General features: G+C 41.6%; 1 protein-coding gene across 2 annotated transcripts; it reads left to right on the plus strand.

The window, feature by feature from the left end:
- The first annotated feature begins 353 nt into the window (after nt 1-353).
- On the plus strand, nt 354-19,159 carry LOC307036569 (voltage-dependent calcium channel gamma-5 subunit). Of its 2 annotated transcripts, none has more exons than XM_079677014.1 (6): nt 354-458; nt 8,580-8,819; nt 13,882-13,968; nt 15,180-15,320; nt 15,592-15,737; nt 16,632-19,159. In XM_079677014.1, the coding sequence occupies exons 2-6, from the start codon at nt 8,624-8,626 to the stop codon at nt 16,893-16,895; spliced, it is 834 nt and encodes a 277-aa protein (XP_079533140.1). In that variant the 5' UTR covers nt 354-458; nt 8,580-8,623; the 3' UTR covers nt 16,896-19,159. The 2 variants fall into 2 exon arrangements, with proteins under 2 accessions (XP_079533140.1, XP_079533141.1); XM_079677015.1 differs by lacking the exon at nt 354-458 and adding an exon at nt 4,056-4,081.
- Nucleotides 19,160-19,857: the final 698 nt, after the last annotated feature.

The raw sequence follows: 19,857 nt of genomic DNA on the forward strand, positions 1-19,857 counted from the left end.
AGTTTTTACAAATACAAAAGGGGTTAGGGTTACTATGTTGTGCATGTTAGGAACGTATGTAAGTGGGTAGACTAAAGTCACATTCCCTGATATCAAAAGCAGCTCACTGTTGCAAACCAGACTCCTAAACCTACAACTTGAGTAAACGTGGTGCCTTTAGGGTTGTATTTGTCTGAAACTACACACTAATTCACTGTTTTGCCAAAGCACCTGCAAGGAGCCTCTTCTCTCTGCATTTGAGGACTGGTGGGGTGTTTGTCGCCCACGTGCCACGCGCCACGCGCACGCGGGTAGTGCTGTCTTGGGTAGTAGTGGTGCGCGAGCTACGCAGCCACGGGTCCTTTTCGCTTTACAGGCTTATCGCGCGCCAAACCAGTCAACACGGAGCGAGGGAGAAACTATAGGAGAGGATAAAGGAAGAGAAACGGTGCTCTCCTCAACGAGACTTCTTTGTTAAGGTAAAACGTAATTTAATCTTTGTTTATCTAAAGATTCAACTTAGAGACGACATTTTGACCAGAGAGCCACGCTTTTGATATGGTTCGTAGATAACAATGAATGTTGTTGTTGTTTTTTAATGCTCTTATATTACGCTTTATACAAGTTAAAATTAAGCTTGTTTCCACAATTAAATAGTGCAAAAAGGACAATTTACTTGCATTCTCGGAAGCTTCTACCAACTTACATCACTCACTTTACCCACAGTTCTATGTTAAGAGTCGAGTTTACTCGTAATAAACACTTTAGTTACAGTAAATGTGATACGCTATTTGAAATATGCATTGTTGTTTAAACAAAGAAAAGTGGTGAGCTACAAGTAGGCTGTAGGAGGAGAGAACATGGAAAGACGGATGGTAAGACTTCGAACGAATTAAACGTGCACCCTACGTTTACTTTGGATATTTCAGTGCCAATAAACGGGTGTTACGATAAGTTCCTCCAATACATTTTTCTGTAAAACACGCTCAATGTAGTTTTTACTGTTTCGCCTCAGTGAGTGGCTCAGCACCGCGGAGAGCGACTGGAGCTCGAGACAAACATTAAACGGCTGGCTGTTTCCTTGAACAGGATATAGCCAGCAAAAGAGACTTCAGATACACACACTGATACCACTCACCACACATAACAATGATGTATTAGTTTAAAATTGTCTGAAAACGAACGACAATAGGAAGGACACTGCCACACTACATATATGTTGTATTAATAACCATTAACTGTTGACATTTGTTTGAATTTTCTTGTAATCTGATCATTATACGAACGTCTTGAAAGTGATCTGAAATCAAACAATGGAAAATAAGTAGCTCCCAGACTAAAATCCTTGCCACAGGGTGTCAGCCAAACAAACAGCCTACTGTTATATCACACATTTAGACAGAGATGGTGTGGGCTGCAGGAGAAAAATGGTTCCTATAGCCACGGTTCACTAAGCTGGCAACTCAAACCCTCTCTGGAGGAGAGTTGTTGTTTACTTGTTGCAGTGAGACAGACGTGTTTGTCCGTGTTATCTGTCTTTATATTGTAGAACTTTAGACTGTGACTCAAAGACAGAGAAATTATGTGCACATTTTGAAATAAAGACCATTGACCTGCATGTAAACCTTGCACTTTTTGCATTTCACTGACGTTATAGGCTTTCATCTGTATACAGAATCTTATCCATATTGTCAAAATGGCTAAACTATTGTCTTTGACCATTTAGTTTTTTAGTTGTAATCGTTGGTGTGCAACGCTTTGTGTAGCTTTACATTCAAGTCATAGTGTTCAGGTTTTCAAATATTCAACGTGCAACAAACGTGTGTTAAAAAGAGCTGCACAGTGCCCACATTCATTTCAATCATGCTGTTTTGTTCCACTTTTCCTCCAGTGTTGTGTCTGGTTGACTCAGCAGAGCCACTGTTTGCAGTTTACTCCTGCAAAAGCAAACCCAGCCATAGGTCATCAGTAATAAGGCTGAAACACATTCTACATTGAGAAACATTAAGAAACCTGTTTAATATCGCATAATGTCAACATCAGTTTATGTCACTGAGATGTAATGTGAGAATATATTAAGCATTATCAGACGCTGCTCTTTCATTTTCCATTCTTAACCCATTTGTAACTTTACTCACTACTTCTAAGATGTATATAAAGCAAGCCAAACAGTAAACTAAATGTGTTAAGTGTAATTAAGAGTAAATAAGTATGTCCTGTAGCCTCAGCTCCATATTGGCTCTAGATCCAGTTATCACTCAGGCGCCAAGGAACATCCTCAAAAAGCAAACAGTGCTCTCTAGTGATCACAGCTGAGAGAGGATCTCAGTTTTCAAACACTTTGAAATGTGACAGGTGACAATGATCCACATTTTTGTTTAAATTTGGATTGGTTATAAATAATACTGTATCTGCAGTCCTCAAGACATTTTACACAGTTCCTCTGGATGACGACTGTTGATGAATGTATAGCAATGTATAGCACGTATATACAGTATATGCATATTAACAATATTTATGTATTTCGGTGATATTTTAAACAACTCTCTTTACCCGTATTTATTCGGAGTATTTGTGTTGGAGTGTCTTTGTCCGAGTGTAAGTTGCCTTGTATATATATTTTCTATAAAGTGGTCTATGATGTCTTTATGCCTCATTTCTCTTGTTCCCCTCTGTATCCCCACCACAGCATGTCAAATGCACTAGCAAAAAAGAAGCTGAGTTCTGGGACTCACTCCGTTCATGCTTGACTAATTCGGAGGCCTCTCTGTTTAGTGTTGCCTGGCGACAGGGCCATGTCAAGCTCTTATAAATAGGAGATTTGTTCTCAAAACAAACACAAGAAAATAGATGTTATTGTCGTGGGCCACTGTTTTTGTGCCAAACTCAAAAGAGTGTCCACCCAAGAGATCACTTGGGAGGCTGTGGCTCAGTGGGTAGTGTGCTGGACTGAGTTTGTGTCCCACTGCAGTCAGCATGTCATTGTGTCCCTGGGCAAGACACTTCACCCCAAATGGTTCCTGTGGGGGTTGTCCACAGTACTGAATGTATGTGAGTCGCTTTGGATAAAAGCGTCTAACATATGACATGTAATGTAATGTAATCACTCCGGTGCCATTCACTCGTATTTCATCACATTGAATTGACCCATCTGGCATCTTTAATGCAAACATGTCTATGAGGAATGAAGCAGTTTATGATAATTGTCCCTAAAGTGATAAGATCTGATGCTGTGAAGAAATGTCAGTCAGTCTTTTTAGAGTATCCCATATTTTATCCTTACTATTCATATCCATGATCATCAGAAGACTTTAAAATGCAGACAAGCTGTTTGTACACATCCTGATCATGATACATCGTACAGGAACACACAGGGGAAGACAGCTCAGAGCCTCAAACCATTTGTGAAGAGACACAACAGGAACAGAATGAAAGGGCTAAATCCAGAGCTGCCCTATCAGATTAAGATGCTCTAACTTTACAGATGTACCACATTTTGACACAGTCTGCTCCTGAGGACACGTTCATGAGGTCCATAGGACAACTGTGTTTTGCAAATAGGGTGCAACATTTAACAGCCAGGATTGCACTGGGGAGAAGAGGTGAGAATATGACACACAAATACCCTGTGTCATTCTGTGTCTTGACAGCTTGCACCAGCTCTCTCTGCTGTTCGCCAGATGATGCGTTGAAATCCGGCCTGCAGCAGACATTTGTTAGCCACATGTTTGGTAGGCTTGCAGGAGGGTTAGGGTGTTACGATGTGTGTAGGAAGCAGGACCCAAATGCAGATTAAAGTGACAAAAACAACTCCTTTATTTCAAGGCTAAACTATTTAACAAAGACTGAACAGAACACTCACCGCAGACCAAGTCATTACACAAGACTAATCACACAAACAAGACACAGGTGAGGAGGGAGGACAAAACACAGGGGCCACAGGTGAACACAATCGGGTAATCAGGGAGGGAAAACAGACAGACAGCAACAGGCAAGACAGGAGGTGAAGACTTTTCAAAATAGAACATGAAACCAAAGACTGAAAAAGACAAGACAAAACCCAACACAGACAGATCCTGACATAGGGAGTCTAAACAATGAGGTAGTTAATACATATTCTAGTTTGTTAGATTATTGGAGGCCAGCACAGCTCAAACTTAATAGCTGCTATACGAGAGCAAAAAGTAAAATAATCTCCTCTGACAGTTCATGTTTACACACACCAGTGAAAACAGCTTTGGCTTTGGTTGGATTGGAAGATTCCCAAATGATGAGGAGCATACCGTTAGTCGCTCTGCTAATTTGCTAATGAAAAGTTGTATCTTCTCTTCCAATTGTAGGAACAATTTATGACATTCGATTTTTGAATAATTTTTGCCTTACCCTTAACAACTTAAATATTCAAAGGGTTTTCCTTTTGCAAATACAAAAACTATACGATTTATTAAGTGCTGACAATATTATATATAATATACACGTAAAAATGGCTGTAAGTGTTCAGTACACACACATAGAATCAGAATCAGAATATTTTGAAAATAAAAGCCATTTTATATTAAGAAACTGTGAGTAAGTGACTAGTGAACATTCATTGTGGAGCCGTTTGGCCCCCCAGAGCGTTCCGTTTGCAGATCTATCCACCTTTGGACCCGTTAGGGCCTCATGTGAACGAACGGGCTATATCAAAGAGAAAAGTAGCGGATACAACCTGTTTCGTTCCCGTGTAAACAGCACCTTAGAGCCACAGAAGCTGGATCGACTAACTCGCCAAAAGAGATCTATTCTCTGACTGAAACTGATTAACCCTTGACAGAGTTACTATGCCAACAACGATGCTCTACTAAGGGTGTCAGCTGTACTGCTGTGACATTCATACTTTGTACCAGTCACAGGCCACATTCAGCTTATCCAACACGCTCTAAACTGTCATACAAAAGTGATGCAAAAACAAAAATCCATAGAATCATCATGTTTATCCTTTGTGTATTTACAGCAGCCATTCCTCTGTTAAGGCAGTTGTTTGTGATGTATTGTTTCACTTTTCGATTGGTAAAGCATTAATGACAAAGTAATGTTTTTGAATAATAAGGGTACACACATCTTACTGCTTTCTCTTATATGATAAGATCTGTTAAAATCATGTTGATGACGCTTTTTTCAGTATGAAATCAATTGTTTTGTTTAAGTCAAATCCTTAAAAAAATATGTTTACATTTTGGGTATTTAAGGTCTTCTGTATGGATACATTTTTATATTGTACTTGATGAATGTAGTTTTGCACAGAAGAAAGACATTGCAGGCGACAATAACAAAGCTTCTGCATATTTAATCATGCTTCTCGAGGACTCTGGTCCCAGGTTTGAACAGGTTTAAAGGAAAGCTGATGTTTATGCAGCAGAGAGGACGGTGTGTGTGTCCCTCTGCAGCAGAGAGGACGGTTTGTGTGTCACTGCAGGCAGGGAGGAACTACAAAGCTTTGTGTTGGTCGCTGTGGCTTTGAACATCTATTATAAAGAGAAGACCTTTTTATTCTCAACCGAGATCAGTCACCATGTATAATCCTTTAGAGAGCAGAATAATTATTACAGTTCATAAAGGATTGAATGTGTGTGTGTGTGTGTGTGTGTGTGTGTGTGTGTGTGTGTGTGTGTGTGTGTGTGTGTGTGTGTGTGTGTGTGTGTGTGTGTGTGTGTGTGTGTGTGTGGGTCTCTTGCTGGTTTTGTGTATGACTCCATAGAATTTGAGAACTATTTTTATCCCGCTTCTTACTGTCTTTGAAAAGCCTTCCTGAGTGCATTGACAGATACAGGCCAATGAAAGCACGTCATAAGTTGTGTCTTAAAGTTGTAGCTTGATGCTAAATGATCTAAAAATAGATGAATGGCCCCTGATTGCACAATGGCCCAGAATAGCTGAGTTCAATGATAGTCTTTTCTTATTAATGGGGGTCCTTTGTGCTTTACAGAACTGTGATTGCTTATACCAGGATCTCAACTGCTTCCAATCACGTCAGTCCAGTCTCCAGACACAGGAAAAATAGACTTATTTATAGCTAAGAATGGTGATGATTAGAGGATAAGTCATTGTTTGACCTAAAAATAGTTTGAAAAGAGATGTAACAAAACCTCATATCTTGTATTGGATTTATATTCTTGTTTAAGGCTACTCATGTTTCTTAGTATCTTCACATTGAAATATGAAAGAGGTCAAAATGTGCGTGTGCACCCATACACACTTGCACAATTAAGATAAAATAATTAAAGTATATATATCACATTTGCAAGATGTGAGGAGATCCACTCTTTTTCATCAAGGCTTTACACGAAACTGATGCAAAGACAAAACATTGCAGTGTGTCTTCTGTAAACTTCAAAATCCTTCTTAATATTCACTCCACCTTTTAGCGCTCAATATGGCAACCCACTGAGAACTCATTATGTAAAATCAATTGCCTTTCTAAACACACCCATATGCCAAGCTCATAAGCACTCCAGCTTCCGGCATATGTGGGCATCAGATAGGAACAGATTCATGGCTTTGTGTGATGAGCACACGCGATTATACACTGACACATACTGTACACCATCTGCAGTACTGCTTCTGCATCCCTGCATGTAGCAGAGCAGAAGGGGGCTCATAGGACATGTTAGGAGTCATTGCAGAATGTGGGGAAAGCAGTATTTTGAGGGTTATCAGTGATGTGAGCTGCAGTTTTTTTTGACTGCAGGCTGTATGACGGTAGTCAAATAAAGAAACTTAACATAATGATTTTTTAAAACATGCCTCACCAAGCCTTAGGCCCTACTCAATGTGGTTATTCACATTCAAATGAGATGTCTGGAGGAGAGGGGACCTTTTGCAAATATCATTCTCATATAGGAGGAAGAAAGTCCTTTGTTAAGACTATCTGTTGTCATATTCCCCAATTATTACTTTCTATTCATTTCCAACTCATCTCCGTGTCAGCTGTGGAAGACTTCCATTATTGACTTGAATTCAGATGAAGCTGCCCTACCACCAAGCAAACCCACAGACACATCAACTCAGGGTCCCAGGCTTATTTTAGTTTCTTTCCTGTTTGATTTTGAAAGTCGATTTTCTCTTCCCTAATGTGATTCATCCGAGCCTCATTATCTTATTATTCCATCAGAAACATTCCTTGTGCATTTAGTCTCTGTACTCCCCTTATCATCTGACCGTTTTTTTTATCGTTATTTAGTTGCTGGATTGAGTTTTGACCAACCCTTATTTGTTTTTTAGCCAATAGATAATAAAAGAAAATTGTGATAATGTTGAGTTTTATTATAGGGTTGACAGGGTAAACCTTCCTCATAAAAAGACACAGAGCTACTTTTTGAAAATATCCTTGTTGTGAAATGTCCTCCAGTTCCCTCTGCTCTTCCATCAGAAAAAGTTAAAGATCATCTTGCAGGTTTTTTTTTTTTCTACATTTATGATTAAACTTGCTTGAAAATTACAATTAAAAAAGTGAATGTAGGATTTGATATGTTTTACGAGACATAAGGGCAGGAATTCAGAGGGAAAGGAGCAATTTTGAGCTCTGCTCTTAAAAACGGCTTTTTTTAAGGTCATACGTCAAACGCGTCATATTACATCACACAGGGGACACATCTCCGCTCTCTGACCGCGGGTATAGTTAGTAGTTGCGTTGAGTTGAGCGGTTGTGTTTTAGTGAGCTGGTATTTTTCAGTAGTTTTACATTGCATTTCACCATTTGTAATCATGGTGCAGTATTGTGTTTGTGCAGGTTGCACAAATACCAGTCTGTCAGGACATCGAGTCCACAGTAAAAAGGACCGAAGCTAGCGTTCGTTCCTGGGTGCGTTGTGCATCCACCTCCCTGCAGCACATACTCTCCACAGCTTTATCAGGAAACCGTATTACATCTCTCCCCCCCCCCCCCCCCTTCGCTGCTCTCTCTCTCTCTCTCTCCCCTCCGGTACACGGCACCGTAAGACGTAGTGTGGAGTTGCATTAGGTAACGAGATACGGCTGATACTTGCGCATTAGTTTCTGTTATGGATCAGTATCAACAGTCCTGCCAGTAACGTTACTATATTATCAATGCTACTTTAGTTATAGCCTGATATATGATAGCTAACTTCACAATGTTGTGATGTGACGTTAGCTAACATTCGTTATTTCTTCTAATCCTTGGCTGCTCCTGGTCTCTTGGACGCCTAGCAGGCTCATAATTATAAGGTTGTGGTCCGTCATATGCATTTGAATATTCATGTTCAACTTCTTCTGTGTCTTCTGTGTCGAAATTAGCATTGGGATCCATGTTTATTAATACGTTACACCGGCCGCTCTCCCCCTTGTGTCCCCCGTGTTACGTCACACGCAGGAGGTCACGTGCCGAGGCTTTTTTATGCGGAAGTGAACATTTCTTACAAAAACGACGCCTGATGTCACTGTAGTGTATATTTCTGTATATTTTTTTGAAAATCTACTGTACTCATCATTTTCCTACACATTTATTCACAGGTGTCTTTAACCTGGAAGTTGCTCTTTAAGGAAAACTCACTCACATAATGTCAGTAAATTGGTGAAAATGTTTTCTTTCTTTTCCTCTCCAGCTCCACTTTCTGCCGGCGGCGCCCCCTGCTGTTGAGGCTGTGGAATGAGCCTGTTCGGCAGGAAGGCGCTGACTTTGCTGAGCAGCGTGTTCGCTGTGTGCGCCCTCGGCCTGCTGGGGATCGCTGTGAGCACCGACTACTGGCTGTACCTGGAGGAGGGGGTCATCCTGCCCCTCAACCAGAGCACCGAGGTACGCATGTCCCTCCACTCGGGCCTCTGGAGGGTCTGCTTCTTGGTCGGTGAGTTAGAACGAAGCCTGAAATATATAGATTAAAGGTCCCCTTTTATGCAAAATCCACTTGTTCATGTCTTTTATACAGAAACATGTGTCCCCTCTGTGTAAAGAGATTCTGAACGTTTCAGGAAGGAAGATTCTCTCTCTTTTTGTCCTGATCCATTTAAACCTGTCTGAAAATCTATCTATCAGATTTTGGCCACTTTGTGATGTCACAATGTTCTTGGGTTGTGTAACCATTAGCCAATCACCAACCAAGGTAATACCTGTCCACCTCATAACCTGAGTCTCCTCCTAGAGCACCATTGTGTTTTTTTAAACCAATAATCTGGCAGAGGGGCGTTCGGCGTGGCAGCTCATTAGCATTTAAAGCTACAGACACAGAATCAGCACTTTTGAAACAGGGCTGAAACAGAGGGGATTATGGGATGCTACAATGCATGATCTGTTTGGTATTTCGAGCCAAAGACTTCAGAAACATGTTTTGTATAGTATATCTGAACCTATAATATATTGTTGAAAAAACAGTATAATAAGGGACCGTTAATTTATCCCTTACTTTACAAGACAAATTAAACTACATGTATTTAATGTCAGTATTTTCTATGAAACAAAGCTTAATAACGGATTGTGTAATGATTCATTTGCTTATTTATAATCATTATAATGATAAGTGATATGGCAGATTCTTATAGATGCATAACATTTGTGTTTAGTTAATAAGGAAGTAAGCTTCAAAATGAATGCAGAAGAACAAACAAACTTCAAAGCCAAATCCTAATGTCATCTTTTAAGGGTTTATACTATTAATAAAAATAAAATAAAAATACATTGAGTGTAAAAATAGATTAGATTCCCAAGGCATGAACCAGAAACACGTTTTTCCCACACAATTATTTATTGGATCTGGGCCTCAATGCCTAGTTTCCAGTAATATTTGTATTGCACATGCACATTAACCTTTGTTTCGTTTTAATGGCTGCAAATATAGAAGCCTTTGCTTAATGTTTGAACAATTGAGCAGTATATGATATATATATATTTTTTTTTCAACACTCTAATGTTAGGGCGCATCCTTGTGAAGTGTCAGAGGTATTTGTACTCCTGTTGAAAGACTGGCATAGCTAAATGTCTTTCAGAGTGACTTACCCAGTGGCTTTTATTATTGGCCTGAAAAGGAACCATGGATTGATTGACAGTTCTCTCTTTTTGACCGTGATTTCATTTCCACCATAGATGTCAAGGAGAAAGCAATTATTGCAAATAAAAAATAAAAGCAAAGGCACATTGCATGATTTCTCCCTTTCTTTACCTTAGCCTCATCCCAATACCCCTCCTCGACTCCTCCTTTCCCTCACTCGCTTCCCTTCCTTGCGTCTTAGCTCCGCCTCCGTAAGATGCGAGCGAGAGACACGAGGAGATGACGCGAGGACAGAGGAGTCCTCAGGTATTAATTGGGATGTCCTCGTTCACTCAAACGACGTCTGTTAATGATGACATGTGCACAGCTGTATCCCCTCTCATCGGGCTTAACTGAATAACCCTTTAGAACCGGCCCATTTCTGGTTCAATATTTATTTAAATGAATTAATCTTTCTCTTGTTGGTCAAGGAATTCAATGTATGATGGTTGGTCCTGCTTTTGTGTTCTGTTTTGGTGTAAAATGTAGCCTACATTTAAATACAAATATAATTATAGTAATGTGAAAGCCTTTTAGAAATGAATTGCACATAATAATTCCCACGGAGCTGTGAGCACTTATACATTTATGTGACGCTTTTCCACTCATCTTCCAGTTGTCGGTTTTCCTCTGTTGAAATGGACCAGCTGTGAAGGTGGGGGCGGGGCTTTTATACGCGAGTAGTGAAAACACTTCCGCGTAGTCTGCTCGCGTGCATCCTCCCTTTCGTCTCCTCCCGCACCCCTCCTCCCTGACCCCTCCTCGACTCCTCCATGTGTATTTCAGCTTTTGGGACGTCCTTCAAAATGGCGTGTCTTGATCGATTTCCGGGTCAAGTCCGACCAAAAATGGATTCAGCAGATTCAGCTTTTTTTATGCTACAGGCAGAAAGTCTTGGGTACTCTCTGGAGTACATTTTGTATACGTGGTATGACGCCTCATCTATACTGGGTAGAGTGGCTGCTTTGAAGGAGGCACGCCAGGAGGTTGCTCGCAAGCCCTGGCTAAGGAGTTTGTTGCCTGATTAGCTACAACTTTTTACCAGTAGTCCTGGAAACTTTTATCAAGCCTGTTAGCCTTTCCTGGGATCCGACTACTATCCTGGTAGAGGTCCAAGGTGTCTCCAAAGGGCCTCTAGGAGACGCAGGGCCAGGATTCCAGCCCGGGCCCCAGCAGCCATGGTCCCAGAACCAGTTCCGGCCCCTGCAGCCATGGTCCCGGCCCCAGTTCTGGCCTCAGCAGCCATGGTTCCAGACTCAGTTCTGGCCCCGGCAGCCATGGTCCCGGCCCCAGTTCCGGCCCCAGCAGCCATGGTTCCAGACCCAGTTCTGGCCCCAGCAGCCATGGTCCCGGCCCCAGTTCTGGCCCCAGCGGCCATGGTTCCAGACCCAGCTCTGGCCCCAGCTGCCATAGTCCCATCTCTGGTCCCTTCTCTAGTCTCTTCTCGAGTCCTAACTCAAGTCCCTTCTCTAGTCCCTTCTCTGGTCCCCTCTCTAGTCTCCTCTCGAGTCCCCTCTCTAGCCCCCTCTCTAGTCCCTCCTCTAGTCCCTTCCCTAGTCCCTCCTCAGGTCACTTCCCTAGTCCCTTCTTTAGTCCCTTCTCCAGTCCCACCTCTAGTCACTTCTCAAGTACCAACTCTAGTCCCTTCTCTAGTCCCTTCTCCAGTCCCACCTCTATTCACTTCTCTAGTCACTTCTCTAGTCACATCTCAAGTACCAACTCTAGTCCCTTCTCTAGTCCCTTCTCCAGTCCCACCTCTAGTCACTTCTCAAGTACCAACTCTAGTCCCTTCTCTAGTCCCTTCTCCAGTCCCACCTCTAGTCACTTCTCTAGTCACTTCTCTAGTCACATCTCAAGTACCAACTCTAGTCCCATCTCAAGTCCCTCCTCTAGTCCCTACTCAATTCCTTTCTGAAGTCCCTCCTCGAGTCACTTCCCTAGTCCCTTCTCTAGTCCCATCTCCAGTCCCTCCTTTAGTCACTTCTCTAGTCCCTTCTCAAGTCCCAATTCTAGCCCCATCTCAAGTTCCCTCTCGAGTCCTCTCTCCAGTTTTTTCTCAAGTCCCCTCTCAAGTCCCCTCTCAAGTCCCCTCTCCATTTTTCTCTCAAGTCACCTCTCAAACCTCTTCTCGAGTTCCCTCTCGAGTTCCCTCTCAAGTCATCTCTCGAGTTCCCTCTCGGGTTCCCTCTCGAGTTCCCTCTCAAGTCATCTCTCGAGTTCCCTCTCAAGTCACCTCTCGAGTTCTGTCCTGTCCCGTTGGGGGTCCCGCCGACTGCTCCTCTGCCGGGGGTCCTGCCAACCCTGTGTCCTGTGCCGTTGGAGGCCCCGCCGACTACTCTTCTGCCGGGGGTCCTGCCAACCCTATGTCCCGTGCCGTTGGAGGTCCTGCCGGGGTTCCTGCCAATCCTGTGTCCTGTCCCGTTGGGGGTCCCTGCGACTACTCTCCTGCCGGGGGTCCTGCCAACCCTATGTCCTGTCCCGTTGGGGGTCCCGCCGACTACTCTCCTGCCGGGGGTCCTGCCAACCCTATGTCCTGTCCCGTTGGGGGTCCCGCCGACTACTCTCCTGCCGGGGGTCCTGCCAACTCCTGGTCCTCTTCCGTGGGGGATCCTGCCGAAGCCTGTCCCACTGACTCCGGTTCCTGTTCGGCCGACACCGGGTCCTGCCCGGCCTCCGGAGCTGTCTGGTCTTCGCCCTCGAGCCCGGCCCCCTGAGTGCCGCGGTCTTCGTCCTCGGGCCCGGCCCCCTGACTCTTCCTGCCGCTGCCTTCGCCCTCATGCTCGGCCCCCTGAGTTCGTCCGTTTTGGTCTTCGCCCCTCCATGGACTCTGCCTTGCCCCCGGGCCGTCCGCCCGAGACCCCCTCCTTGGTCTCTGCCTTGCTCCCGGGCCTTCCGCCCGAGACGCCCTCCTTGGTCTCTGCCTTGCCCCCGGGCCGTCCCCCCGAGACCCGTCCTCCAGACCCCCTCCACCCACCCTTTCTTGGCCCTAGTTATGTGTCCCTCCTCCGGTCCCCCTCAACCCACCCTGCCGGATTATTTATTTTTGGGACGTCTGGGATCCGTCCCTTGAGGGGGGGGGTTCTGTCACACTCCTAGGTTTATGTCACGGTTTTAGTGTTGTCTGTCTGGTTATGGGTTTTGTAAGTCTGTTCATTCTGTGTTTTGTCTTCCTCCTTGTGTTTTGTCTGGTCCTCCTCCCTGTCGTTAGTGTCCCTGGTGTGTCTGATTGTCTGATTGTGTTCACCTGTTGCCCTTGTGTTTCTCCCTCCCCTGCCCAGCTGTGTCTTGTCCTGTGATTACCCTTCTGTGTATTTAGTCTAGTTTTCCCCTGTGTTCCATGTCGGTTCAATGTTTCCCCTCCATGTTATTCCATGGTCTGTGTTCCTTGTGCTGCTCGTTTGTTTTGGATACTGCCTTTTTTGCCACAGCTTTTATTATTTAATAACGCTCGCTTTTCGTTAAATTCTGCATTTGAGTCCTACCTGCTTCACCCAATCGTAACAGTTTTGGTGCCAAACGTTATACTGTATGTGTCAAAGTGATAAAGTGAAAGTTGCTAAAATCTAATGCTGGGTGTTTTCACACACATACTCATTACAACAAATCATTTCACATTTGCTAAAGTAGAATTTTTAAAAGCTTCAAAGAGGAATCCTTGAAGTACATACAACAATTTCTGATTTATTTTAGCCAGGATATGTGTAATCATGCAAACTGTACAATATGTCTGTGTATTCTGCTATTATACTGTACATGCTTCTGTGTATGACTTTTCTTTTCACAGTTCAATAATTCCCGATTTGATCTGTGGGGCTGAATCCTGATTCCTCTCAAGATTTCTGTGATATTTAATTCAATATTCTCCTTTCAATTTTCTTTGCTTCAGGTGAGGAGAAAGGCCGGTGTTTTACTATTGAGTACATGATGCCCACTAGCATCCAGATGAGCTCTGATTCAACAATCAGTGTCCTGAGTAAGTAAATGTCTACTCTCCAAATATAAGGAATGCTTTAGTTGATGAAAACTACAGTGTTGTGTTATTGAAATATATAGCTTTTAATGAAAGAAGCAGCTCGTGGTTGTAGAAGAAGCTTGAATGATGTGTTAAATGTACCTTACAGTACCTCAGCTTCCAGTTGCCCTTCAATCCACCCTATACTGTTGCAGTAAAGCAGGAACAAACTGTTTAACTGGTAGTTAACATAACACTGGGGAAATGATCCAAACTTTAGCTTAACTTTGGTGTTTACTTGGGTGTCTCTTGTTTGACAGATTTGATTTGATGCAGCATGTTTTGTCAGTTCTCTGGTTTGTATGTGACAAGTCAAACTTGAGTTAAGGCTGACCTGTGTACAAGTTATGGAACTGAGACAGGAGTATTGTAAGGATGTAAAGATGTCGGGGTGAAAAAGAAGGCAGAAATGGTGACAGAAACGTTAACGTGTATGCACTATAGTGAATAAGGAAGTGTACATGTGAGAAAGATATGAGTGCCTAAATCAAATCAAATATTTGCAGTCAGGATTGACTTATAATGCAGCTAAATTATCTATTTTCTTAAAACAAAATGAAAGTTAAAATCGAGAATCATACTGCACAAATATGTCTTGCCACAAGGTTGAGCCATTAATGTAAGTACACTTCCTGTCACACCAGTCAAATTAAGTTAATATACCTAACAAATGAGATGTCACTCTTTATTCAGAACCCAACTTTTTCCTGAACGTGCCCTTGTTTCAGACATGACACAAATCTGAAAAGACTCACTTTCGCTTTTTACATTCTAACGAGTTTCTGTGATGTTCAATATCTAGGGTGGATTGTTAAAGGATAGTCAGTGGCACAATAAAGAGCGAGTTTCATCAAGGATAAACCCTGAAACATCTGGTCCACTTAGCAGGAGGAGAGACATGTTGTGTAATGGAGAACACAATGGGGGTCCAGAAAGCAGCATTAAAGACTTGCTTTTCCTCTGGGAGGGGCTGTTCCATTTACTCACAGTAGGGTAGTCCAGCTTCATGTTGATATAATTACGCAACCATGACCTGAACCCATGAGATACTGAGACCAACCTCAGTAGAAACAACTTCTGAAGTCAAACTTCAATTCAGAATTTCACAAAGTCAGTTGAAACATCAGAGTCCCATAGAAGTGATAATGACAGTTTTCCTTGTCTTCTTCCAGAGATGATCCGCTCGTCCACACCCTTTCCTCTGGTCAGCCTCTTCTTCATGTTCATCGGTTTTGTACTCAGCAACATCGGCCACATCCGACCTCACCGCACCATCCTGGCCTTCATTTCTGGAATCTTCTTCATCCTGTCAGGTATTTGATTAAGTTTGAACTCACATCTCCGAATCAATAATATCATCACAAATGTACACACCTGATAGATGAATGTGAGAATGTTGTCATGGTACTGAGTTGGTTCAGGTCTAAAGTGTTTCAATTACATTCAAAAAGAAAGCACAGTGTTGCATACACATAATAATATTGCTTTTAATACTGTATGGCAACAAGCCTGTTTGGAATCACCCCCTCCCTTTTATCTACAGCCATTAAAGTGTTTCTGTGTTTGTTTCCCTGTCTGCCTCAGGTCTCTCTCTGGTGGTTGGTCTGGTGTTGTACATCTCCAATATTAATGATGAGATGTTGAACAGAACCAAAACCAATGAGGCTTATTTCATCTACAAGTATGGCTGGTCATTTGCCTTTGCTGCCATCTCCTTCCTGCTCACTGAGGTAACGTCACAAAATAAAATCTAAATAATAAAACATTATAATTTGCATGGCCAGGTTTCCCAAGCATGCATCATAACCAGTTCTCTAACTATTTTATAACAAACCAATGTAGCTGTCAAGGTGCCTTTAGTATGTTGTTGGGAATTGGTCTACAATTAACATTTTCATAACTATGTTAATGCACAAGAAATGTGGCTTTCACTTTTTTACATCTCTTTTTTGTTGTTGCATTGTCCTTGAATTATTATCTAAAGAAATTGGCCTCGTTGTGAGGAATGACATCCTTAAGCTTTCACAAAATGGACATAAAAAACGTTAGGTTTTTTGCATTTTAGTGTCTTTATTTAGCCAAATCCCTTTGTTCAGACATGCACAACTGTATGTATTATGTTGTGACAAATAGTCCATTGAAGATGATATTTTAAGTTATTATTCATATCTTTATTCTGATCCTTTTGTGGATAGTTCATGCTGGCTTTTACCCAAACATTAAAGGACTGCACGTTGCTTTTGATACTAACTATTCCCAAAAGTCTGTTGTCACAGTGACAGTATAAAAGAGCAGGTATTAAACAAAGGATGCAAAATAAAAAAATCCACATAGCACCAATTCAACTAAACCATTATTCAAAATGTCAATTTAAGAGGTTAACTTTTGCTGATAGTTAAAGGGGGAAATCATTTATCATTAAAAAAGGTTTCTATTTCTATAATGCAAATACTGCAAATTTCCCCTCTGTGGGACTAATTAAGGTATTCTGATTCTAATCTGTAATTGAAATGATTATTTTCTATGGTGGAAAGTGACCTGAATTCCCAGGTGTTATGAAAAACAATGTATATTTGGAGAGTAAAGTAAGCTGTGTGCCCCTTTGCCTGGTACCCCTCCCCCAGGCTGCGGGAGTCATGTCGGTGTACCTGTTCATGAAGCGCTACACAGCAGAGGAGATGTACCGGCCTCACCAGGGCTTCTACCGGCCGCGCCTCAGCAACTGCTCCGACTACTCCGGCCAGTTCCTCCACCCGGACGCCTGGGCTGGGCGCGGACGAAGCGCCTCCTCCATCTCCTCCGAGGCCTCGCTCCAGATGAACGCCGCCAGCTACCCTGCTCTCCTCAAGTGTCCCGAGTACGAACAAGTGTCCTCCTCACCGTGCTGAGGCAGACCATAAGTCAGCACCGCAGGGGTCATCTATATCTATCTCGATATTAGTGTATAGTGGTGCGATGATTTGATATTATCTTTAATCGCACCCCTCTTCTCTATACCCTCTACTGCCGATTTCTTTGTTTACACTTTTTGCTTCTGTGGGGAGCAAAACCTGAGGTGAGGGTTAGCTGGTTCCCTTTATTCTCCTCAGCTCAGTGTTGTGTCACAGGGAGCTGTTAGAGAATGAGAAGGGGAAGGGTTTGACCACGTTGTACTTTCCTCTGTAGTTGTTAGTGGTAGAAACTAGAAACCAGAAACCTGCTAAAGCGTTGGTAGGAAGAAGTCATCTGAAAGGAGTAAAGTGAGAAGCAGCAGGCCAGCTCACTATTGGTGTGTATAGTACAATCCAATCCTGATAGCTTTCTGACTGAAGTACACACTGCACCTCTGCAGACATGCAGCGTTCTGAACTGGATAGGCAACGAAGTGCAATGGACTCAGAGTGCATTTTTTTTTAAATCAAATGCATGTACTTTCAGCCATGAAAGCAGAAACTAGTTAAATCACCTAGGTAAAGGAAACACTTTCTTAAAATGATTAATCTTATAAGGTGCTTAGAGAAACATTTCCTAAGGTAAAAGCACAAATTGTGCAGACTTGAGATTTTTAAGATCCTGTTTTTCCAATTGAAAGCAGTTTTAGTGAACACAAGGAAGTTTTACTCACATCCCCAGTTTGTGCTGGAAAATAGCTTTTTCAATATTATACTGTTAGGCATGTCCATGTAAAGTCTTGTACTAGAACTCAGCTTAGGCTTATCAAACACATGATGAATGTGGATTTCAACTATGATCTTTTTTAAACAAATTATTTGAATAGGCCTAAAGGGTTGTATGATCTCTAAACCACTTGCTGACCACACTGGCTCTCAGTTAACAGACAGAATAACTTGTATTCCTCCTGTAGGTCCTGTGAATAGTGGCTATTGATTATGTAGCCACAGGTGTTTTCCTTTAAACTGTAACTGAAGGTGGAAGACTGCTTTTTAGTTTTTACATGAATATATGGTTGAATCACGCCATGTGAAATGCTTCATTAGGGAGCCTGTGTTCATTGGTCCCCTTCAGCAGTTAAGTATAAAAGAAAGTTTGTTTTTTAGGCTGCTTGTCCGGGCATACACAGTATGACTTTGAAGGCATTCATCTGAATATAATAATGGTTATATAAATGTTAATGTTGTATTGTTTATTCTTGTAGTTAACAAAAGCTTTGATTGCAAAGCACACTATTAAGAAAAGGATTGCTTTACATCAAACAATACAGATATAAATAAGCCTTTATTCTCAGAGAACCTATGTTTCCTGTTTTAAGTGGTGTCCTTAGTTAGTGGTGCAATTAAAGACAAAAAGTGTATCGAACCAACATTTAAAAAGAAAGCAAGTTGTACACGGCCAATACTGTTTGTGCTGATATCAAAATCATTAAGTATTTATGCTTTCAAAGGGGTAAAGATGGAGTTTGTGTGGAGATGGAGAATGTATATGAGTTGGGGGGTTGTTAAAGAATGTTTTGGAATGGAGCCATTGTGAATGTAAGATAAGAAACTGCTTAATCGTATTTATTTGTGTACTTTAAAATACATCTCCTTCAGAGATATGTTACACCAAGTTATAGATGCATATTTTTATAATTGTATTCTTAGTTAACATATACTGCTATCATCAGTGTGCAGAGGAAGACGCTGTTTCCAGGTTAAGTGGTTTATTTAGTGTTAAATAAAATGATAAATAAATTTGATGTGGCATTATGTGTGAGTAAACAAATAACAAAGCATCTTATCTTGTGCCATAACTGTAATTGTCAGTATTTCTTGTTGCATGGTGTGAACTCCACACATTAATGGCATGCAACATTTAACATTTCTATGTATTTAACATAACACTAAGAAACAAACTGTGCCAAGCTAAGCTCACCCATTTTGGTAAATAGACCATTTGCATTTCATTTATTTTTAACACTGTAAATGGAAAACATTCACTGTGTATATATACTTAATTTTATAGAAAGGACAGGTTTGTGGTTGGCTAAATTCATTTGCATTATATCTGAAAGCTGCTTGGATCACAATGAGAGTTTTTTCACAAGGTTCTACATAAAGCGAAAGTATTCAGACTGTTTCATTGTCAGATATGAAATGTAAATACCTGTATTTTTCAAAATGAGTGTTATGTTCATGTGAAAGTGCACTATGTACTCAACAAAATAAAGGTTCAATTGGATTTCATAAATTAGCTTGGCCTTGTATCCATTCTCTTTTCCTGTATCTGCATTATAATAGAATACATTGTTATACCTCAGTGTAAAAGTGCTAAGGTCAGAAGGTGAGTTTGTAGGACACTTCAATATTAAATCATTATGCAATAATATGAAAACATAAAACATATATTGGGCTGAGTTGACTTTTGGTTCCTCTTTGCATATAAGATAATAAGATAATAAGATCTGATATTATAAGATACAGTATAAGAATGTAGCTCTATTAGGCCCAATGTATTGGGTTTGTGACATCTTGTCAGTTCATTAAGAATGTTAATGATTTAAGTATGCATCCTCAAAGTACCCATGTTATTAACATGCTATACCTACATGTACTGATTTTCTAAAAGAAGCTTAGCCACAGAGGCCTGAGGAGTTCAAAAGTCAGCAGTAAAATGAGACAGGTGGTCCATCCCTCACTCAACAACATGGGAAAGTAAACAGACCTGAGACTGACCATGCTTAACCTTCTAATTGCAATTGGGAAAAACATTGTTTTGGTCAAGTACTGTGTAACAATGACAACAGTCTTATAACTACCACTTATGTTTAATGTGTAGCACAATGTCTCCCTCTATTGGGACAGGAGGGAATTCATATGAATGGGAAGCTCGCTTGCTCCAACCTACAGTCTATGGCTCCAACAAGTGCTTATA

This window comes from Notothenia rossii (genome assembly GCF_949606895.1).
Source record: "Notothenia rossii genome assembly, chromosome: 1".
In the NCBI taxonomy this organism is placed as follows: domain Eukaryota; kingdom Metazoa; phylum Chordata; class Actinopteri; order Perciformes; family Nototheniidae; genus Notothenia; species Notothenia rossii.

Excerpts from the sequence above, each read along its gene's own strand:
- LOC307036569 (XM_079677014.1), top strand. The coding sequence starts at position 8,624 with ATGAGCCTGTTCGGCAGGAAGGCGCTGACTTTGCTGAGCAGCGTGTTC. Across the intron at positions 8,820-13,881 it reads GAGGGTCTGCTTCTTGGTCG|GTGAGGAGAAAGGCCGGTGT; the intron begins GTGAGTTAGAAC and ends TCTTTGCTTCAG. Across the intron at positions 15,321-15,591 it reads AATCTTCTTCATCCTGTCAG|GTCTCTCTCTGGTGGTTGGT; the intron begins GTATTTGATTAA and ends TGTCTGCCTCAG.